At 34.7% G+C, this 24101-nt stretch overlaps 2 protein-coding genes across 3 annotated transcripts in view; one reads left to right on the top strand and one right to left on the bottom strand.

Annotated features, from left to right (window-relative positions):
• LOC117117827 (PGAP2-interacting protein-like) overlaps positions 1-2846 on the top strand; it is a 24244-nt gene extending 21398 nt beyond the window's left edge. Inside the window, exons 13-14 of the mRNA XM_033262296.1 lie at positions 1130-1282; positions 1748-2846. Coding sequence (XP_033118187.1) covers positions 1130-1282; positions 1748-1844 — 250 coding nt within the window. The 3' untranslated portion in view covers positions 1845-2846. The remainder of the gene's footprint in view (positions 1-1129; positions 1283-1747) is intronic.
• A 5110-nt stretch (positions 2847-7956) lies between these two features.
• Positions 7957-24101, bottom strand: part of LOC117117825 (rab proteins geranylgeranyltransferase component A 2-like) — a 20641-nt gene continuing 4496 nt past the window's right edge. The window contains exons 1-15 of one of the 2 annotated variants that reach the window (XM_033262292.1): positions 23795-23850; positions 21443-21509; positions 19290-19362; positions 19031-19158; positions 17964-18615; positions 17475-17591; positions 17259-17379; positions 16226-16341; positions 15056-15237; positions 14470-14571; positions 13779-13839; positions 13070-13166; positions 12436-12695; positions 11775-11885; positions 7957-10520 (exon numbers count right to left, since the gene is read on the bottom strand). In XM_033262292.1, the coding sequence (XP_033118183.1) occupies positions 10206-10520; positions 11775-11885; positions 12436-12695; positions 13070-13166; positions 13779-13839; positions 14470-14571; positions 15056-15237; positions 16226-16341; positions 17259-17379; positions 17475-17591; positions 17964-18615; positions 19031-19158; positions 19290-19362; positions 21443-21509; positions 23795-23840 (2448 nt within the window). In that variant the 5' untranslated portion in view covers positions 23841-23850 and the 3' untranslated portion in view covers positions 7957-10205. Of the gene's footprint in view, positions 10521-11774; positions 11886-12435; positions 12696-13069; positions 13167-13778; positions 13840-14469; positions 14572-15055; positions 15238-16225; positions 16342-17258; positions 17380-17474; positions 17592-17963; positions 18616-19030; positions 19159-19289; positions 19363-21442; positions 21510-23794; positions 23851-24101 lie in introns of those variants that run through there. The other variant, XM_033262293.1, reaches the window with a different exon arrangement.

Here is a 24101-nt window from a genome sequence, read left to right on the forward strand (position 1 = left end):
GCCTAACATCGAGATAGAATTTAAGAAATTAGATATTAAAATAACTAATAGTCAAAAATGATATACAAAATTATTTGAAAATAGTGTTCACAATGTTGTAATGTATACATGAATAGTAAAATACTTACAGTTACAGGTAGTAAGATGATACGAATCAGAATATTGCAACGTTCATGTATCCAGTTGGCATTTATCTGAAACATAATGATAATATCCAGTTATAGAATTACGTATACCATCAATATAATGATAATCATAATACCAAGGACATGCAGCGATTCACCTTGTTTTGGCTCATCAAACACTTGAACACCTGCTCGATTCACTGTTGGGACATTACCATATTGTTGCATCTAATGATCAGTTTATTGGGAATTGCAGTCTCCAAATGTATATAATCAGAGTTGTCAAGGGTCTCTCACGGCTTGCTTTAGATTTCTTCTTGGATTTGCTTGAGATTGGGCATTTTTTGAAAATTATGCATGAGGTCACAAACCTTAAGGAAAATACAGTCAAGCCTGGATATAACATTCAACTTTTACAGTGAATACTTTGATACAAAGTGCCACTTTGATATATCATATAGTTTTCTTCAGTTTCTGCTGAAGTGGCGTCGAACACTGTGACGATCGCTATGGGATCGCTAGCGCCGATAGTCATGTTTGTACATGTTATATGTAAGGTCTAAGTTAAATGCGCGAGACTTCCGCGAGATGCGTGAGACTTGGCAGGTCTGAAATATGTATAAAATGTTTATTAATGTATATAATCATTATTTTCATTGTTTTTTTAAGGATATTGATTCATCTGATAATGAAAGATTTTGCCAGTATATTTTCTACAATCGCCTTAAAAGGTAAATACTTTTAATACTTTTTTTGTTTTTTTAAATAATTTATTGTTGTTTTATTCTCACCCCAATTTAATTGATCCATCACTTCTGACAACCATGATTGGAATCGTGGGAAATTAATTTTGCAAATTAGAAACACAAGCAAAAAGATTAATACATTGAAGACTTAGAAGGCAGATAGAAAAGTAGTTAGGCCTAGTTGCAATTTTTCTCTATAAAAAAATGAAAAATTTTTAAAGGTTTATTTATTAATAACTTATGATTACTTTACTTTAGAGTTGGATATGCCCGTATATCGCATGGAGAACTAAGCGACACAGAAGTTCAGCTCGCTAAATTCCACATCCCGGAAAAAGGATCGCTCCAAGATAACGATCTGGTTGTCATAGACAAAAAGAAAGTGGATCCATCTCTGCATTTTCCAGCTAGGTAAGAAGCTTCAATTCATATTAGTTTTGAATTACTTTTAAAGTGACTCATTAATTCAGTCAATGTACATTTTGGAAACCTTGACATATAGGTGTATGCAATAATGCGAGTCTTAAGTCTATTTTTGATGATTCAGAATGCATTGTACAGTACATGCAACTATGCAACAGCACGGAGCTGTTGCGCAGTTGCACATACTGTTTAACATGTGCATGTTGATGTAAATTACGTCACATGTTGCATAAAGCTAAGTTGCATAAAGCTAAGTAAATATACATTTTGGAAATCTTGACATATAGGTGTAGGCAACAACGCGAGTCTGTTTTTGATGATTCAGAATGCATTGTACAGTACATGCAACTATGCAACAGCTCAAAATATATATAGTATATAAATATAATAGTATAAGATCATGGCAGTGATAATGACATGTGTTTATTTCGTTAATTTTTTTTTTTTATATAGATTTGGTAATTTTTACAATGGACACTACTCTGGCATAGAACACCGTTACCATATGGGAACACCAAAGTACTTCACACAGCAACCCCCAAGTCACTGAAAATCACCACCATCACCTAGGAACAACATGTACTTCATACAAAAGACCCTTTAAGCTGCTAAAATTTACTACCACCTAGGGACAGAGTACTTCATATGAAAGACCCTTTAAGCTACTGAAATTCATCACCTATAGGATCTACAGTTTTGAGATGAATGTTCAGACCAAGTTGTCTTTCAATTTTTGAGAACCCTCAAAATTCAAATTGAATTGGTCATCTTTAAAGTTCTGTATAGTTATTAAAGTGTCTATATATTGGTCATGATGTGATGCCCATGGCCATATTTAGGCATCTGGACTTAAGGTTCAAGTGAGTATCATTTTTTGATAAAACAGAGATAGTATTTAGTTTTTACTGAATAGAGTGCGGTTGTGGCTTGGCAGTTTAGATGCTTGCCTTCCAATCTCAGGATCCACAGTACAAGCTCTGTACATGCTATAAAACTTTCTGGGACAAATGTGTGATGTGTCCATATATGGGCATGATTATTATTTGTTGCATAAAATTTGATAGTGTAGACAAAGCTTTAGTTTATGTAGAGCACCTTGCGTGTGTGTTTATCTTTATGAAACGGATTGCCACCTGTGACTTGGTCAGTGATTAAGTTCGCGATGGATCTTTCAATGTGTCAATCAAACTTAACTGACCAATCAGAACAGTGCCAGGAATATGCAGGTGTCCAGCAAAACACATGTGTTGTCCCACGAACTTGCATGTTTGCGTATCTTAGCAACAATATCCAAGGGGCGGGGCTTAGCACAAACAATGAATAAAAAAAAAACATAAAAATAATGAATTTACAGACTTTAGAGAAGTGATAAAATCCTTGAATTAATTACCATGTACCAGCAAATTTTTTTATAGCTTTAAATGCAAATATATTGGTATCATTTATGCCTCTATTAATATCGGTGCGAAAAATATTTTCTTGGTTAAATTTACAATTGAAAAAGCAATAACTTAAATGTAGAAATAACGTAATTAATTTTTATTAACTTTTATCATGTTTTTTACCATGACAGGTTCCTCTACTTTAGTGTTTCTTGTTTTTTTCCCTATTGGTTTCTTTGGTTAGTTAGGATTTAGCGGTTGGATTTGAGTGGGGAGAAGGGTGTGTATGTGTGTACGCATATAGTTTTCTTATGTACTCCACAAACAGTATCACTGAGTTATGATTATTAGGTGCTCTATTAATTAGTTTATTTTTAGCAACTGGTTATTACCAGACTAGGACACCAATATAATTCACAACACGTACTTAACAATTATTATCACACTATCAATGTTGTCTTTTAAAACAGATGGTATTAAACACACATGGAAATTAAATAAATATAATTAGTTCTGTCTCATTAATATTCATGAGTTCAGTCATTAATTTTAATGTATTCTTTTAAATTTAATTTCCAAGTAAGTAAGCTAAACTAATTGTTGAATAATATAATATTTTATTTCTGTAATTTTCACCATATTTGTGACATTTTGATTGATTTTTTTTAAAGTGATTACTAAAAATGTTAGGAGTAAACAATATGCTATTAAGCACAGGAGGGCAAAGTGCGGCCCAACAGAGATTTTGTTGTGGCCCGCGGATATGAATTAAAACCCTATGTGTGGGGCCCGCCAAGCAACATTGGCTAGAAAACACCTTGTTTTTTACGGCCTGATGTAAAAACAGTGCTTGGAGGGTTTTGAAAGCACATTTGAAAGATCAAAGTTTGGGTGCGGCCCTCAGTGTTAAATCAGAAATTCACTTTGGCCCTCCGACTGATTTTCATGCCCACCACTGTACTAGAGGAGTTATAACTATGGAACTTCCCTCTATTATGGTACTTATAATCATGTGTAACTAGGACTGTAATATAGTTTAGGGGAGAAAAAAAAGGGGGTGGGAAGCAAAGAGTTATGTAATATTTAACAGGTAAGGGATAACCTTACAAAAAACAAAGATTTATGGGAAAAAAGGGGGTACCACAGTAGGAAGGGGCACTGGAGAACGAGAGGAATGATAAGTAGATCTGTCTCTTATACACATCTAGATGTGTATAAGAGACAGCTAATGATCAGTTTATTGGGAATTGCAGTCTCCAAATTTATATAATCAAATGCAAATAATGTAAATGTTAAAATGCAAATGTAAATATCAGAGCTGTCAAGGGTCTCACACTGGCTTGCTTTAGATTTCTTCTTGGATTTGCTTGAGATTGGGCATTTTTTGAAAATTATGCATGAGGTCACAAACCTTAAGGAAAATACAGTCAAGCCTCGATATAACATACACCTTTACAGTGGATACATTGATACAAAGTGTCTTTGGTATCCCATTTAGTTTTACTTCAGTTTCTGCTGAGGCAGCGTCGAACACTGTGACGATCGCTAAGGGACCGGTAGCACTGATAGTTGTGTTTGTATGTGTTGTATGCTTGTTTTGAGACAATAGCACATAAAAAAATTATAATTTGAAGAAATTCTGGAATGCGTGAGAAAATATAGACCTCACATGAGGGTGTGAGATCGAAGCTAAATGCGTGGGACTCACGCGAGATGCGCGAGACTTGACAGGTCCGCTTATGTTTACTCTATTCTTAGCAATAATATTTAAATAAAGAACAAAGAATGATGCTTACCATATTATCTATTTCACTACAATCATATTCGTAAAAGTACTATGTCCAGAAATTCTCCAATTTTTACCTCCGGAAGTAAAAATATGTATCCACAAAATTTGAGTCCTTTCCTGTTTGATTAAATTATCTCCACAATGAGGAAAAAGATAATATTGTGCACACAAAATTTAGTTGCAGTTCAGCCTCACTGAAAACAGCTAGTGAGCTTTATTTACAAGATCTGTCGCTCATGTTCAAGTACCTTGCACACTGCAGCAAATGCTATTAATCTCTCAATTGGTAATAACCAATCATAGACATTCATTGAAAATTAGCTCCACCCACTTTCTCCCTGAAACCAATTAAATGTTAGACTCCCTGGGGATGATGGCTATTTTTAGATGTCTAATTCCTGTCACTGATCTGTATAAAAGAAATTTCTCTGTTCATTATGAGTTCAGAGACTGGCGTTCCAGATACTGTTTCAAGTACAGTAAAAATAAATGAATTTAAAAAAAAAGAAAACTTAAATACAAAGGTCGATGAACAATACGGTATTTATGAAATAAAAAATGAATACTTCCATTCAATTAGATGATCAAAATATCATATGTAATTTAGCTTTAAAAGTTACATTAAATGCTGAGCCACAAGGGTTTCTAGCCTTCATACTAGGATTCATTTGCCACTATAAGCTGAGCCTATATTTCATTACAGGCCTATAGGATTTAAGCCTACCTAAAACATCTAAAATCATATTTGTTTTAAATAATTAAAGACTAACTTATAAATTAGCTTGTGATAGTTCAAACAGATTTGTGGCATTGTCTCTATTATGCATGTATTCTTTTAAACTTAATTTCCAAGTAAGTAAAAAAAAAATACTTTAAGCTAAACTAATTGTTGAATAATATAATATTTTATTTCTGTAATTTTCACTATATTTGTGACATTTTGATTGATTTTTTAAAAAGTGATTACTAAAAATGTTAGGAGTAAACAATATGCTATTAAGCACAGGAGGGCAAAGTGCGGCCCAACAGAGATTTTGTTGTGGCCTGCGGATATGAATTAAAATCCTATGTGTGGGGCCCGCCAAGCAACATTGGCTAGAAAACACCTTGTTTTTTTTACGGCCCGATGTAAAAACAGTGCTTGGAGGGTTTTGAAAGCACACTTGAAAGATCAAAGTTTGGGCGCGGCCCTCAGCGTTAAATCAGAAATTCACTTTGGCCCTCCGACTGATTTTCATGCCCACCACTGTACTAGAGGAGTTGTAACTATGGAACTTCCCTCTATTATGGTACTTATAATCATGTGTTACTAGGACTGTAATATAGTCTAGGGGAGAAAAAAAGGGGGTGGGAAGGAAAGAGTTATGTAATATTTAACAGGTAAGGGATAACCTTACAACAAAGATTTATGGGAAAAAAAGGGGGTACCACAGTAGGAAGGGGCACTGGAGAACGAGAGGAATGATAAGTAGATAGTGTACTATATTATTCTTCTTGATGTACAAGTTTTTAATTGTAAAGAGTCATGTTCTCCTGATGTCCTATAGATTTAGTAGCAAAATGCATGCTTTATAAATAGTTGATTCCATTGCATGCAGTAGTTAACGCTAAAGCAAATACAGCAGTAGATAGCAGAATCCATAAGGAAAGATTGACACCCACCACAACAGATGCATCTACTTCAACTACACATACATAACTACATGTACAATACTGTAAATAATTGCATAAAGCACCGCTCTTTAATACGTGCAGCTGGGGTTGTTAAATATAAAAGTCTATTTGAGTAAAGCATTGTGATGCTAATATAACATCCTCAGAACTCCAGGAACATTAAGCAACTAGATTCCCATGAACTAAATAATAATAATATTTATTTGAACATACATACCTTAGATCAGTGGCACTCAAAATCATTTGGTGTGTTCATGGTGAAGCAAAATAAATTAATTAAGATTCTTTACTAGTACAAACTTTATTAAACAAAATATTCAATTCTTAAGTATGGAAATGAACTTAAGTAGTAGTGCTGCTAATGAGGCAAGTACCTTATCGAAAAACATGACAGAAATAAAATTGCATGAACAACATGCTTCACTTGTCACAGATTTAAAAGAGCCACCTGTATCATCAATCACCTTTACAATTAAAAAGAAAATGATAAACAAAATTAATTAACTACAAGTTAATTAGTAATTTAGATACTTAAGGTTTGAATTTCAGATCTTATCTCCGCACACGTTTAATAATACTAACACTTAATTACAAAGTTCTCACTTATTACAGATGGAGCAAATGTATTGAAAAAGCTGATTTTCTGCAGACAAAAAAAAAAAAAAAAAAAAAAAAAAAACACACTAAATAAAAACAGATAAAAATAATGCAATAATACAGTCTTGTTTAAATAAAGGACACAGGCTGAGAAAAGGCAGTTCTAAAACATCTCAGAATGACTTAATAACATTTTGTGCCAAAAAATTGCAGTTTCTCTAGGTGCCAGGTGTCATGGCCCCTTTAATCCCCACCAGAAATTTTTCCTTGATTCCCGCTAGCCTCCACCGAAACTTGGCAAACAACAACATTAACATTGGATCTACTGCTGCTTTGATTTTTGCTATAGTGAATAGGGTAGTAGGTTTATAGAATTTATGGAGATGGTAAATTTAAATTGTGGATATTTATATATTTAGCGCTCTTAGAATAGTAATACAGAATATAGTAAAAATCTGACCTTTTGTGTCCTTTCAGTACTATACTCTCATTTTCTTTCCTGTATGGCTTTTTTTTTTTCATCATAATTAAATCCAGTGGTGCTCATGCATAGGTAAATTGATAATGCAAAACTCAAACAGTTGTGTTTCTCAGAATTTATTATAACGATGAACAAGACTTTTGCTATTTTATTAAACTGTGTGCTTCTACTGTACATATTAACTATAAATACCGTATTTATTTGAATAAACGCCCCGCTTTAAATAAACGAACTTCTCAATAAACACTCCCTCTAGAGCCTCATTTGGGCATCAAGGGGGAAGGCATCATGTCTAGTTTGAATTCTGGTTGATAGCGATTTTCTACACTTCTTGCAGATTTACTGTTTACACGTTAATCATTATTACAGCAAGATACGAGTTCACAAATACTGTATTTATTCAAATAAATGCCCCGCTTTGAATAAATGCTCTCCTCGAATAACCCCCCTCTAGAGCCTCAGGCATTAATTTTTTTCCTTGAATAAACGCCTCCTTGATTGTAAAAAAAATACAATGGAAGCAATAAATGTATTGTAGTTCCATATTTACAGTGAAATGAGAGGGACACAGTATATACTGTATGTATCCATTTTACACCAAAAAAAGTTAGTGCTTCCCACCTTCAAAACCCTGGGGCATTTACTCAAATAAATATGGTACTAAACTGTACTTAAATGTGTTTTCTTCAGTGCAAATTATCAATGACTTACTGTACTTATATTGGTCATGCTTATTCTATTAGTATTTATGTTTAAGAATGTGGGATTATATTACAGGTCTATGGGACTATGTAATAATGTATCATTTTATTTTAGTTTGTATATTTGGTGTAAATGTAAGGGTTTATTTTTGGTAGTATGATGCAAAATAATTGCAAGTTTTACTTTTTTTTTTAAAGTGAAAATCTCACTATGCAAACCACAGGCTCTAATCAGATGGCCTTTGATCTCCATAGCAACAATACAGCTCTCTCTCCAATTAAAGATCACTTTTTAATGGGTATTTGGTCGGTGTTTCATATTTTTGTTTAAAAGTGCTTGACCTGGAACAATTTAGAAATAAAATTTTAGCTAATCTGTCTCCTTTTTTAGAAAGGGGTGGGGGGTATTACCCCACCCTTTGGATCCACTCCTGTAGCATTTATTTATACAAGTACTATGTATAGTGAAATACAAAACATACTGTTTTGATTTTTGTACTGCCATCAAGTTTTTAACGAACAATTACAAAACAAAATTTCAGGAAGGTATTGCCATGAAAACAATTCTTTTTATCTTGAGTCAAAACATATTTATAATATATTTGTTTCCGAATAAATGTATTGAGATTAATAAAAATACAATAAAAACAAATTCGTTTTTATAGTTTTATTGTGTTCATCGATAAATTTTACAGTCAATATTGTTAAGCTTGTGGAATACTGTTAATTCAAGATGCTGTATATTTTTTAAAATTTCCTCATTGTGATGAAATTACTGCATTGTTTACTAGCATACTGTCATAAAATACAGTACAGTACCTCTGCACTTTGTCGCATAGACTTGTTGCCTTAAGAGGAGTTCCAGGTATCCTGTAAGGTGCGAGGCTCGCCCGGGTGTCGAGAAGGCTTCCAACACTCCCGCAAGCAAACAAGAATCTTGCGGAAAATAACCCGTCTCGCGCAAATTCATATTACAGGTATATGCATGTCTGAAAGAAGTCTGTGCCGATGGTTATCAGCATGCGCATTAAAATGAAATTACATGCAAGAAGGAAGTTCATTTAACCAGATCTCGTGGAAGCCAGTTTGAGTAAGTTGATTGTGGAAACATAATAATCATAGCATCATCACATACTTTATGCAAGAGACAATATATATTAATTATTTTGTATAGCTGTGTACTATTAATACAAACACATTTAGTTATGCTTTTCCTTCATCAAAGGTTAAACATTTTTTTATGTGGTTTCTCATAAACCATCATTACAAATTATTATGAAACATTTATTTTCATATAAATCAAATAAAAAAAACCACTAAAGTTGTATTGGCAAACCCATGAATTCAGACCATTTTTCTGCAGTATGGAAGTATACTTCTAACTGTTGATATTCCTGGTTCCTTATAAAAAGGTAGTGAAGCTGAAGTTAGTCAAAGGTAAGAGAATAACCCATATAAACTTGCAGCGTCATTGTGCTGAATTGTGTATGGCCCGTAAAAAATACAGAGGCTGTACAGATGCACTTATATGGTAGATACTTGCACACATCATTCTACAATGATGGGCTAAAATGAACCATAGCAATGGGGTATACCCTTCATTTTCTGAAATATACAATGGGTTCTTTAAAGTGTACTCGAGCCAGATGTCTACACTGGACCTCCATTTTAAGTTCTTATCTGAGAAGAAGTTTTAACAACAAAACACTGGACGAGGAGCAGCTCAAACCAGCGACGATGTTAAGGCTGTACTTAGTGGCTCAGGTCAAATATCTGCCTACAGTAACACAACCATGAGTTGTATGTAAACCGTTGCCATGTAAGACAGTGTCTTGTATGAGTATATACATTCATGAGTTTTCAATAATTGCACAGAGATAAATTTACTTTCCTTTTTCAAGCAGTACAGTATTGCAGTTGCTAAAATTCATGTAGTAAATTAAATTCCATAAGTGTTACCAATATTTTTCAGGGTTATTCCTTCTATGGTGGTGCCTTGCTTTTCAAAGTTAAGTTTTGGAAACTCCCAATCAATAGTTACCTTCTCACAACAGGTATTAGATTTTGCCATGGATAAAAGAAAGCTTTTTTCCTCCATAATTTTGCGTACAACACCGGTACACACATACACTAATTATAATAATAATATTATAATTATGAAATTAGAGGTTGAGATCTAAATACTGTACATGCTTCCCATATGGTGCAAATTAGTACGTAAACATTACATTGGGTAGCAAGGTGCTAAATATATATACTTGTATATATTTTTGATATTATCAAACTGTTATGAATTCTTGTCTATATCTGAAGATTGGTCACATTTATTTTCTATTGCATTAGTGTCTCCTGTATCTATTCTTTGAGAGTTACTTTCATTTGATTCTTCAACCTTCTCTTCCTTTACTATCTCTTCAGCAGTTTTCTCTCTACATTCATCAGGAGTGTTTTCTTCAGCTGCTTTCTCTGCACCTGGGTTATCAGTTTCTGGAGTGTTGTTGTCTTGACTTTCTTTTTCTGGAGATGCCTCAACATTCTGCTCTTTTTTATCACCATCATTTTCAGCACCATCATTTTCAGCTGTGTTGTCTTCAAACCCAGGCTAAGTGACAAAGAAATAAAAAAAGATATTAAAAAGTATTATTAGATTATGTATATAATAATAATAATAATAATAATAATAATAATAATAATAATAATAATCTTTAATTTATATGGCGCCAATTTGAAAAACGATCAAAGGCTTAACGCATGTTAATAGAAATTGGAAAACAAATAGGTCTTATGCTGTGACTTACAGTTGCAAAAGAGAGTTAGAAGAAGTTATGTTATTTGGTAGTTGATTCCAAAAAAAAGGCAGAAGTATGAGTGACAGAACATTGATCGTATGTTTGAGTGAATGAGCGGAGATGGTATACACAGAAGTGGCACAGCAGCTAAGCTTTAAAGTAACTTATCAAAAGATTAGGGTTCTAGTCTGAAGCAGATCACTTGTGCGTGTCTAATGAGGCATTAGGCCAAATAAAAAAAAATGATTGTGTTGGCCACGCCCGACTGACCCAAAATGTTTGAAATTGAGGGTCAGCATTTTATTTATTTATTTTTTTTGACTTCAATGAAAATTATTTTTTTAATGAGCTAAAAAGGCTAGAATAGGCTTATTTTGTGATGGTAGGTGATGTGACAGTGAGTGTTATGTGATCGTTTTTGCTCTTCAATATAGATTTAAAAATGGTCTTTTGTTGTATTTTTGTGTATTTTCTACTTTATACACATTATCGGTAAAAAAAAAAGTTTTCCTACTGACCTACCCATTTATTTATTTTCCCAAAATGTGGCCAATAAACACAAGAATTTTTGTTTTTTGGCCTTACCCATGCTCTCTTCCTTCACCCAGAAAAGTGGTACACCTGGTAGGTTTAAATGCCAAGGCAATGATAAAGACGTGGATGGAATTGAACCAAATGTTTACAACTTACAATTTTTTAAATATAAAAAGTTCAAACCACAACATGTTTCAATGTTTCTATCATGATTATTAAGTAAGAGTATCTACTGCTAAACACTAATCTTATATATAGCTAAGAAGTAATGAAAGAATAAGGTGATACAGTTTGAACCAATGGGTAGACAGATTGAATGAGGCAGCTAAAGTTTTAAGGTGATATTGAAATAACGTGTCAGCTGCTTGTTTAAGTTAGGTTGTTCCCAACTATTATGTAGAGGGCCTCCTTCATCTTAAGCTGATGATTACAGGTGGCAGAGTGAAAAACACTGAAACAAGTGGCGCCTGATAAATCACTGCAGTGTTTAAACCCATCAAAATCAAATAGAGCATGGAGGAGGCATCATATACCTTATGACCTGGGTTGTCATGTGACTGGTTTTCTATGATGATGTCATCTGGATCAGGAACTGCTGGCAGAAAATCCTCCCCAGGACATAGTTTTTCAAAAATTCTCTTTGCCTGTAGAGAATAAATTATCACGTAACTTTCAAGTTTGATTTATTTCACAAAACACAAATATAAAGTAATTAAAGAAAAACAAGTGACATGCCTGATTTTGGTTATGATGACATCACATAATGACCATATATAGGAACATTATAACTATATATGGACATACAACAGTATTTCTGTCAGAGAAAATCTGGTAGTGTGGACAGACCTTAAGCCCTGTCCACACCATAAAATTTTATTTGACAAAATCATGTGACATGCCTAAATATGGTCATGAGGACATCACATCATGACCATATATAGGCATATCATGACTATATATGGGTGTACAACACTTTTTCGTCCATGAAAAATTGATATTGGGACAGAGTGCAATTGCTAAATATTATCTTCCTATCACAATTTTCATTCATTTATACGATGGCTTATCAGACAGCAAAATACAAATTTTTAGTGTGTTGATTTTACATAGAATGCATCCTGAATTTGTGACTTTAGTAAGCTTTCCATTGTAGCATGGATAAAGTTGAGTCTTGATCTATGACCCCCTACTCACCTGTTCAACGGCATGCTCATATCCAATACTTAATCCAGGTCCATTCGTGACTTCTGCGTTAATTGGTAGCCCAGTGTGCAAAATGTCATCTTCGATATCTGTCGCATCAACCATGTTGAAGTACATGCTCCAGAGGACTTTAGGTTTTGTGGATTCTGGGTCGTCATCTGTGTTAAGAGGCTGGAAGAGGAGTTTGATGATCTCCTGGAAATCCTCCTTTGCGGTAGAACCATGTGACCTGCACGTCATGTGTACTAAAACTAAAATAATGAAAACAACATATAATATCAAATATAAGGCTTTTTTTTTTATTCATACTTTACAGTTTTTTTCATCTGTATAATTTTGCCAAATATTTGTGTCAGGAAAATTCATAGGAATGATGTATTGCTCATTTTGTATACATAGTTCATTCTCAAATACTTGCAAAACAAATCTCACAAGTGATTCCGGTGGAAATTGAACCCTGACCTTCAGATGACTAGCCTGGTGTCATTACCGCTAGACCACCATATTTGCACTTAGTGGCTAGTATTGGGCCTGATTCCGAAGTTGTATTACAGTGAAGTTGTTCTAACTCTTAACCACAAGTACGCTATTTCAGCAGCTAAAACGCTAAACAGCAATAACTTACATATATCTTTCGGACAAGCATATGTACCAAATGGAAGCTCGATAACTTGGATAGGTTGAGGGCTCCCTTCTATTGGAGGCACAGTGAGTAAAGATATCTGAAATGAACAATTATTATAGCAATAGTAAAGTAAGTATGATTGTTTTAATGAGTGTTAAAATTAATGATATTTACAACTGAATCTGATTTCTGCACTTGATTCAAACCTCAAAAACAACCTGAATTTTCAAGCCCTAGACATCAGAAAAAATAACAACTTTAGATTCTGATACAGCAATACACAGTAGAGCCATCTATTTTTGCGATTTTGCTGATAGGACGAGATCGTGACAAATAAGGGTGCGTGAAAATCGCGAAATTCTGAATAAGAGTTTTGTATTCAAAAGTAAATCTATAGACATTTTGGCTAGCTAGATATTACATCACACTTCACTTCACACAGTCACAAGGCCTACACTAGAGTGGTTGGCCTAACTTCAATGGAATAAAAATCACAGCTTTGTATTTCTTCTATAATACGGATACTGCCCATTAGTTAATAACTATCTATTACTATTATTACTCTTGGTAAAATTTTTAGTCAACTTTGTTAGGCGTCCAATTGATGCAAGATTTCTAACATTTCGATTTGAAAAAATTCTGAATTCTGAAGGTGCATATGTATAATTAGTCTTATATTGCTTAATGGAAAATTTAAATTAATTCTTACCTCCTCCTGGTCAGTAGGTAATATAGATCTGTCTGTCATTAACACCACCCTGGATATAAGTCTAATCATGGAAAAAAAAAAAAAACAAGTTTCAAAGTTCAAAGTTTAGAGTTAATCAATTTACAAGGACAGGTACTTGGTATTTACATAGCACCTTTCCTTTAAGTTAGCGCTTTGTTTTCCCGCTCATTGGGTCTGCGTAAGTGTTGCTGCCATATTGGCGTAGCACCAGGCACCAATTTATACTCCTGGGTGAAGCAACGCAGATAACGTTTTCTCAAGGAAACAAGTAAAGGTCACAGCGAGGGATTGAAACCTTGACCTCAAGGTTGGCAAACCAAACCGTTCCCGCTGTGCCAAACCGCTTCCACAAAGTATTACAATAAAAAGCCCCTATAGTACTAGTACTATAGGGCTGAGATAAGTCATGTAATGATTTTTATGTACCCTCAATCTGTATACATGGATGTATCTACCGGTGCAAAAAGTCGCCATTTTAAATTTTAAAAATGCCAACATGTCTCATAAAACATGGTCATATTATGTATCATTGAAAAGGCAATTATACACTGATCATTATTTTCCATATACACCTATAATTAAACACATTTTTTTAAAGGCATATTTTGTAACTTATCTGTAACTCTGATTACATGCAACTGAACATTGATGTAAATGTATAAACCCTTACGTGGTTGTTGAAGCAGATGCCAGCGGCGGTCGAAAACTATGGTCCATGATAACATTCTTACAGATTAATCTTCGACCATCAGAACTAATGATCCCTTTGCATCTAGTAAAATTGAAAAAAAAAAAAAAGTTGATTATGAATATTTTAATAATTTCATTAGAGCAGCTAAACACAATAGTAATTGGCTAAACTGGTAGTAGCCATTGAATGCGCTGAAACGTGACTTAGGACTTTAATTTGTAGGTACGAGAGTGTCTTCCTACTGAATTGTAATGTCAAGGTTCTCTTAGTAGATTATTCTCCATTAATTCCAGGTTCCCTTTGAACTGGGGGCCATAGGTCTTTGTCCACCGAGATCCCAAAGGCGTTGTACCACTGGAAGGGTTCAAATTAAAATATTATGTGAAATGTTTTTTTTTACTTAGGCAATGTCCAGATTATCAAATTTTGGTTTACAAAAAAACTGTGGTCTGCTCAAATATAGTCATTATGTGCATATATGTGGTCATGATGTGTGACCATGACCATATTTAGGCATATCACATGTTTTTGACAAATAAAATTTGACATTGTGGACGGGCTTTACTTGTTTTCCGCATCCACAATGAGTCCTTTTCCGGGGCATCGCAGCATGTAAATGCCGTTAAAAACAGCACACATTCTGCAGAAGCACTGAGGTAGCTCTCCACTTCCATACAGCGTCCATAAGAAAGCGGTATTGCCAAACCGGCCTAGAGACTTCAAGAAATGATGCATGGCTTTCAAACCCTCAAGAAAATTCACAAGAATAAAAGACATTTATTAGTACAGTATGGTTTATTTTCCATTTCTTTTAGTATTTATACCCAACAACTAGAGCAGCCACTCCATACCTTTAACCCTGTGACTACTGTAATATTATACGATGGTCGATTACATTACTTTCTGCTCTGTGCGTTAATATCGAACAATATGCAGGCAGACCATTGCATTATTTTCTTTTATGCTTGAGGTAAAAAATTAAATTTCCGTGACATTGACCTTTGACCGTTTCTTCCCAAAATTTAATCATCTCTTTCTTTGAATATTATGTACCATTCCACTAAGTTTTATGGTGATCCATTCATTAGTTTTTGCGTAGTCTTGCCAACTGACAGACAGTTGTGAATACATAACCTCCTTTGGCGGAGGTCAATTAAAATCGCCAATTGCTGAATGAACAATGCTTCATATACTAATAACAATGTGACATTTATATAGCGCATACTGCAACCACGTATGTAATTTAAATTTAATTACTCTCGGTCACTGGATCAAACACCTACGGAACACATCCTCAACTCCATAAAGTCTCTTTATGAGGCTAAAGGCCAACTCAAGACAGTGTTGTACGATGCAGCTTGACGCGATTTGTTGTCGCGTCGGGTCTGTGTGAGTTAAACGCAGATGCGATGGTTTGCGTTGGGGCAGCCACATTGTGTACAATATAAAACATATTTAACATTTCTCACGGCGACTTAAGACTATCCCCAACGATGAATCACATCAGACTGCGTCGTACAATGCTGTCTGAGTTGGCGTTTAGGGGTTGGGTTGCTGTTAGTCGTGACAAAAGTCCTGCAGTCACAGAAATGGAACCCTGGACCTTGGGATTAGAAGGCAGGCACCTTAACCACTAAGCTATAAAACTCAAGCTCAAACAAGACATCTGATGTGGTCTTGTTTCCTTTTTCTTTTTTAAAATTATTTATTAAATTCTCAACTACATTGAACTTACATCTTGCGTTAATGTATCCTCTGTCACCATGGCAATAGAATGTATAACAAAATGTCGTAGCGTATTGGTTAGTTTTCTGAATTTCAGGAACTCAACAAAAGGTTTGTTTACATAATCTGTGAATAAAGAAAAATGAGCACATTTCATAGGCTTGGTTTCCATACAATCGCTACACTATCCCCAACAGTTTTCAGTGACGCTGATTAGTCGGTCAAATCGGGAAGCCTCCCTGCTTGCCTTCGGGACTGCTATACAGTACAACGATTGTACTGAAAAAATTGTAGTGACAGTTTAGCAATTTTATGAAGACGAGGCTTTTAGATCAGAATTTCTCTACAACATAAATGACTTGCAGTGGAGTTGAATGGCTTGATGGTTATGATGCTCGTCTTTCCAATTCCGGCGACCTGGGTTCAATTCCAGTCATGGTCACAGGATTTTCTGTCACAACCAAAACAACTCCACTTCCTCCTAATGAGAATAAAGGTGTGCACTCACTGCAGCTACAATCGTCGGCTGAAGCAATTCTACGCGCAGATCGTTTTTATTATTAAAAGCCGAATGGAAAATGGGACAAATGAATTAAAATAACTACTTGCCAATTTCAATAAAAACATCATAGAAATTATTCAAATCTCCTTATTGCATAATTTAAAAGAGGAATGGAATATGAGATATATGATTTAAAATATCTACCAACTCAGCAATTGACTGATCATAACAAATTCAGTCTTTTTTTTTACTTCATATTGACATAAAATTGGTCAAAGGATGAGTAACATCTTCACAAATTTGTCTGAAGTTAAACAAATAAAATTATGACATCATTAAATCATTGGAAAATAAAAATGGGTTATGTTTTACAACACCAGGGGCTTTGGTTCAAATCCAGCAATATAGTCTTCTCAAGTAACCTCTGCACATTTCAATCTTTACTAGATTTTTAGTACATATATTTATGTTTAACAAATAAGCAAACTCTTCAGACTGCTTGCCGAGTCAGCACTCCTTCAACTTTACGGCAGTATTTCACCTTCGTATTCTATTTGCCGCTCCTGATAGTGCAGACAAAATTCAATAAACTTCATCAACATTCTTTTTTCCAACATCGTTACATACTTGCTGCTGAAGACATCAGCTCTAGAACAAGGAACCTGCAATAACGACAAAGGTTCAAGTCAGTTCATTCTTTGTGGTAGCCATAAAAAAAAATAACTTGCTATTTATTTCTCTTTCAATGCATATTTACCTTCTCAATTCTCCCACCAATGTACGTCAGCGTTCTAGTAATTGCTTTGAATTCTGCGTACCGACTCACTCGCGATTCAATCAAAGCGTCGATCAATGACCCCCTACAAAACATCAACTTTGTACAGAAAATGGAAAATTAATTATATGCATATGCTCAAAAAAGTAAGTCTTTCTAAACAATAAGGCTTGAAAATGGAGTAGTTTTATAAACCCATAAGACAAAACACTATTGACTATTATTAAGGACTTCAACCCAAGACACTATAACTACACTCATATTGTTAATATTAAGTTAATTTGAATCAAGCAAACTGAAACTATTTAAATAATTACTGTATATTAAGTACTAAACATTATATTTTTTTTTTACTGTAAATTAACATTAGCATCCTGCAAGGCATATACCCATTAGCAATAAATTAGTGGCTCAAAGCCCATTCATATATAGGTCACATGACCAAACAACTGTATCAAATATTCCACTTACCTTTGGGGAAAGGTCAATGTTGAATTTTCTCCATTCATGTTTTATAAGATTCTGTGTCCACTGTTTCCTTACTGGCTCTGTATTGCTTTCAGCACCATCTGCAATAACTCCTAACGCTTCTGCAGAAGATTCTTCTGCAGCTTCCACTGCTGCAGTTTCTTCTGGAGCAGCTTCCTCTGGAGCAGCTTCCTCTCTTGCAGCTTCGCCTCCTTCAGCTTTTTCTGGAGCAGCTTCTTCCACACTTAACGCTCCTTGAGCGTGTGACTCATTTACTTCATCATTTGCTTCCACCTGATTACTTGCATCACCAGCAGAATATCCAGACTCTGGAATGGATGTATTTGCATTGGACTGATGTTCAACTGGAGAAGAGATTGGAGATAATGAACTGTCTTGTTGATGAGAATCAGGTGGATCTTCAACAACCTCTGAATTAGTCTGACGAGATTGCTCTAATGTTCCAGTGAGTTCATCTGGATTTGGTTCTTCACCATGGTTTGCTGGTTCCTCTTGGATATCGCCTGGTTGTGGCTGATCATTAACCTCTGGCTGAGCAACTCCAGTTGGGTCTGGATTCTCTTCTGCTTGAGGTGGTGGTGGTGTTGGAAGTCTATTGAATGGCCCTCTCCTTTCTGGAACTGGTTCCCCTTCACTTAAAAAAGAAATTAATGATATTAATGGAATTAATTTCATGGAACTCTATGAGGAAAAGACTTACGTAGAAAAGATATCTGAACCCAGGTACATGGAATAGACAAATCCAATTAGGAAAAGGTGCTCTTTAGTGGTGCCGCCATATAGCTGGGGACCTCTTTTGGGCCTCCTCATATGCATGTCATATCCATGTATGGTGGTGCGAAGTATATAAAATAAATTATGATGGAAACAACATACTGTATATACAGTACTATACTTCCAATACAGTATTTACATTTGCAGCATAAGATGTGTAAGAATCCCCCACCAGAAGTCCCCAGCTATGGCACTTGCAGAAGGAGAATAATCACTGTATATATATTGCACGAAACCATTATGCAACAGCACTTGTACATAGAATAATAACTTACCTCACAAACCATTCTACGTCTATGTTGGAAACTGTATTACCATGTTTGGACAAATAAACAATCCTCTCACCATCTTCCAAAATGTCTGCATTAACAGACATCACACCATCATCATGTGATGGATTCCGCTGTAAAAATTGACAACAAAAAACCTCATTTACAAACGAAGATGATACATGAATTATAAATATAATACTGTTCAAAAATATATATTACAAATAAATGTATTGACTAATCATAAGTAATTAAAAATTGTCACCTGGTTGGATTCAATCCATGTTTCCAATCCATTAAGGTTAAAGGTCGCCCAATCACCACCATAAAATTCATTCCTAAGATAAAAACAAAATATTGTATAATTCACGAATAAGAATATCATAATGTTTGCTAGTGTTGAGTTTAATCGAGTCACACTTTTAATCTGAACAATATAAATCCCTGTCTAGATTATAAATTTTTGATCAAAAACTGTTGTCTGCCCATATATAGTCATGATGTGCCTATATATGGTCATGAAGTGTGGTCATACATGGGCATGTTGCATGTTCTTGTGCCTATATATTGTTATCATGGCCATATGTGGCAAAGACAAGCCAAACCAGTCAAACATCACAAATCCTGTTTTAGAGATAATGGCCAAAGCCTGGTGGAATGTCAACATTTTGGAAATCTATTTTATTGCACTAAACTAACCTTTACATATCTATACATCATGCTATGCTGATTTTCAATGTTAAAACAACAATTTTTAATGATTTGGTGATGGTTTCTGCCTAAGAAATGTCCAAAATCATAAACTTTGAAGGCTGATTTCTCAAATATTGTTCTTTAAACAGCTGTATGTTTAAACTCCTGTAACGTCTTAACGAAATGTCAGATTTAGATTATTCTTTTACCATTATATATAGCTCTCTGTTTAACCCTGTATTAATAACAAAAAATTGATTTTTGCGATGAGTGACTGGTCTTTGCCATATATTTAGTTTTTCATAAAAATTTTATTTTTTAATTTTTTCATTTTATTGAGTTTGAAACCAACAGCGATAAAAACCACCATTAACAGGTTAATAAAACAAAAAGTTGACAGTGCAGGACTTTACTTAGGTCATTATTAGGTTGGTAAACAACCTTGCTTACCTAATGGACAGAAATAGCAGGTGGTGTTAGTGGTGAAATATTTATGAAGTTTGGACATGAGCTCTAAACCACTATGACAGTTACAAGAGGTCACACGTTGGGAGTAGCCTCTTCGGTTAGACTGGTAGATATGAGCTTTCCTAACACAACAAACATTTTTTGGCGACAGGTGGTGATACCTATTGTCATCTGGCTTGCAGGAGACAATTCATAATTATCATTTTACTTTTCTTTAAAACAAGTTCTCGTAATCTCGAAAGCTCTGATGAGGGCAGTATAATAGAAGCAGTAGAGCTAAAAAATCTATTAGTCAATCAACTATTAATCAATCAGCCTCCTGAGGGCAGTATAATAGTCAGTAGATCTAAAAATACCTATTAATCAATCAACTATTAATCAATTAGCCTCCTGAGGGCAGTATAATAGAGTCAGTAGATCTAAAAAAGATCTAGTAATCAATCAACTATTAATCAATTAGCCCCCTGAGGGCAGTATAATAGAGGTAGTAGAACTAAAAAAGATCTATTAATCAATCAACTATTAATCAATCAGCCAAGTGTTTCAGCTCCTCATGAGGGCAGTATAATAGAGTCAGTAGATCTAAAAAAGATCTATTAATCAATCAACTATTATTCAATCAGCCTCATGAGGGCAGTATAATAGAGGTAGTAGAACTAAAAAAGATCTATTAATCAATCAGCCGAGTGTTTCTAGAGCTTCTCATCGGAGCTAAAAAAAAAAAATTTAAATTGTTCGCAAATCATGACCCGAAGGCTAAATTGTATTATGTGAGCCTAACAATTTCAATATATAAAAGCAACCAACTGATAATTTTACGTGTATTTGTTATGTCTGTTGTTGTAATGTCCATGTTTAATGCTTATTTTATCAAGAAGTTTTTTGTACTTGTCTGGCTTGTTTTGTTTTGTAATACTAATTTGAATAATTGCCAGGTGGTCTCTCCTTTGTAAGACATTTTTTTTGGTTTGAAGAAGCAGTCAGTTGAGTAATAGTCACTTCACAGTAGCTACAGGACATAAGCACTGTACTGCTATAAAAAAGAATTATGCACCAGAAGGTGGAAGCTAAAATTTATGGTAAGTGGGTTTTTGGTTGCTTAGTTGGAACTTTTATTAAGCTTAACTCAAAGATATAAATTCAGTGCCTGTAATTATCCTTGTCCACTATATTCCAGTCTAATTTATGTGCAGAGGATTCCCTACAGCACAAGCTTTATTTTACAGTTTAATAGCATTGTTGTACTATAAAGCCTACCTATCAAGATGAAGAACTGCTCGGCCTATCCTTGCCAGACCTGCTGCAAGGATACTTTCTTGTAAACCTATGAAACATAAAGAAAATCAGAAAGAATTTGAGGTTATTATAAATTTCTTTCCCCCTGCCCATCTATATGTTTCTTTTTTTTTTTTGGGCCTGCTTTCTTCATTGTTTTTCATTTAACATTTCTCTTCAGTTTTTACTTTCATTAGTTCTTTTTTTTCTTCTTTCTTGTTCTTTTAATTACTTTTGCGAAGTAAAGAGTGGGCTTCTTTTCAAAATGAATGCTGTAAATTTTGAGAATTACATAAAACAATGAATAGGCCACTGTAACATCAATCCGTATCATGAAGTGGATATTAACTGGCATTAAATCACCTAAAACTTTGTATAAACATGTTTAAAAAAAAAAAAAGAAGCCTTGCTACCTTGAGATGGCTTCTTTTTTAGGCTAAATTTTGCAAACTGGAGAAGTGGGCTTCGATTCCAGATTGGGCTTTAATTTGAGGTTTTACAGTATTTGTTTGAGTATTTCTTTGTCTCTTTGTTTATCTTTTGAGTACTGACTCTATTCAATGATGTCGGCGCACAAAAGACTTCCACACTTTGGCGCTAATACGGTTTCACATCCAGTCCTAAAATCATTTACTAAAATTATTTAACACTTACAATTATTACAATGCTATACATTACTTGATGATTTTACTCTCTTATAATCCAATTATTATTCAACAATTATGGTTTCTAATTAAGTTAATTAACCATTGATTAGGACGGTCAACGTCTTCGTGGTGCACCATCTTGCACTCCCGGCCTGTAGTACTGTAAATGTCAACAACCTTGCTACGTTGCCAGAACCAGGGCAAAATTATACCATGGTAGCCATAGATGTGTGCTGAGTTAAGTGCGCCTAGGCCTTAAGTGGAAATAGTATGAATGTCAAGTGCTCAAAATGTTATTTATCCAACAATATTATGGTTTCTAAGTAAGTTTATTAATTAACCATTTATTAGGATGGTTAATGTCTTTGTGGTGTACCATCTTGCACTCCCGGCTTGTAGTACCTGTCAATAACTTTGCGACATTGCCAGAATCAGGGCAAAATATGTGCGCTAAATAAGTAAATAAGTGCACAAAAATATCTAGGCCTAGGTGGAAATATTATGAATGTCACTCAAAATGTTATTCTACTTTTCGCTTAGTTTATTTTATCTTCATCAAGAATATACAAAAAGCCGAACTACAAAACCATACAAGTTTCTGGAAATCCTAATGCAGTGAAATAATTGGTCACAAATTATATGACAGACCTGAAAACTTGCAGTCGTCAACTAAACTCTGTGTGTGGTACAGCGGAGTGGAGTTGATTGTGTTGAGCAATCGGGTGTTACTATCGATATACCGTCCTAATTATTGGTTAATTAACTTAATTAGAAACCGTAATTATGGAATAATAAGTGGCTTATATGAAAGTCAAATCATCAAAGAACATGTTTTAAGTTTTAAATAATTATTAAACTGTTTTCAGAGCCAGATGAGAAAACATATTAGCACCCACACTTTACAGTGTCACCTCAAAAGATGGTAATGGTAATGGTTTGGGACTTGTAAAGCACATACTACATGGTCTCTATGTGCTTAAGTTACATGAAAGAAAACAAACCAAAAACTAAATCCTAAAGTCTAACCAAGCGACCTAAGAATTAAAAAAAGAAAAACAGAGAAAACAGACTATCACAGGGGAACCAACATCACCGCACCATTTTCCTGCAATTTGAGACCACAGTCAAGCAGTGGTCGTATCACTTTTAAAATGCTATCAATCAAATACTTGTATAAAAACTTGGATTTTAACATTTTGTTGGGATTGGGGACGCCACTCACCAGTGCACCTCACGGGAAACCTAGGCCTACCTACCGAATCACCTACCTACCTAGCAGGCCTAGGCCTATTCTGCCTACTACTACTAGGCCTATATCTAGGCCGTAGCCTAGGCCGTATGTAGGAATAATAACGTCATTGACCAACACTAGGCCGGCCTAGGCTACTACTGCTACTTTTGTAATAATATTAAAATCATTGATTATATCAACTAGGCTAGGCCATAGCCTAGGCCCTATAGTAGGCCTAGGCCTTTCCCGACCTGCTGCACCGGGCGCCTTCTTCCGTGCCCTACAACCACCACATACAAGCAGCCAATAATAATGCTTTGAAAGAAATTGCCATGATTAATTTCAAATTAACCTCAGCTCAAAGAGTGATCCATATTAAAGTCGTATATCTTAGAAATGCACTTTCATAACAATCAACTACAAGGCTTTTAATAAATTACTTAGGCCTAGGCCTACCTGTTCCTAATATAATTTCATCATACTCTGTCGGCAAATCTTCCATTTTGTTTTGTTTTCCTGTCGAACTAGAGGGCGCTAGTCAAACTTTTGACTCAAATTCTGCTAGCATAGTAGGCCTAGTTGTGGTTTCCACAGTTGCATTAATTACGGTATATTCTTGTAAATTTAGCGTCTGCATCAGGTTCGTACGATGGCCCACAAGGGACACACTGCAAACAAAAAGAAATGCTGCAAACAAAAAAGAAATGCTGCAAACAAAAAAGAAATGCTGCAAACAAAAAAGAAATGCTGCAAACAAAAAAGA

This window comes from Anneissia japonica, unplaced genomic scaffold, assembly GCF_011630105.1.
Source record: "Anneissia japonica isolate Jap-2015-1 unplaced genomic scaffold, ASM1163010v1 scaffold3320_len250348_cov120, whole genome shotgun sequence".
NCBI classification, from domain to species: Eukaryota; Metazoa; Echinodermata; class Crinoidea; order Comatulida; family Comatulidae; genus Anneissia; species Anneissia japonica.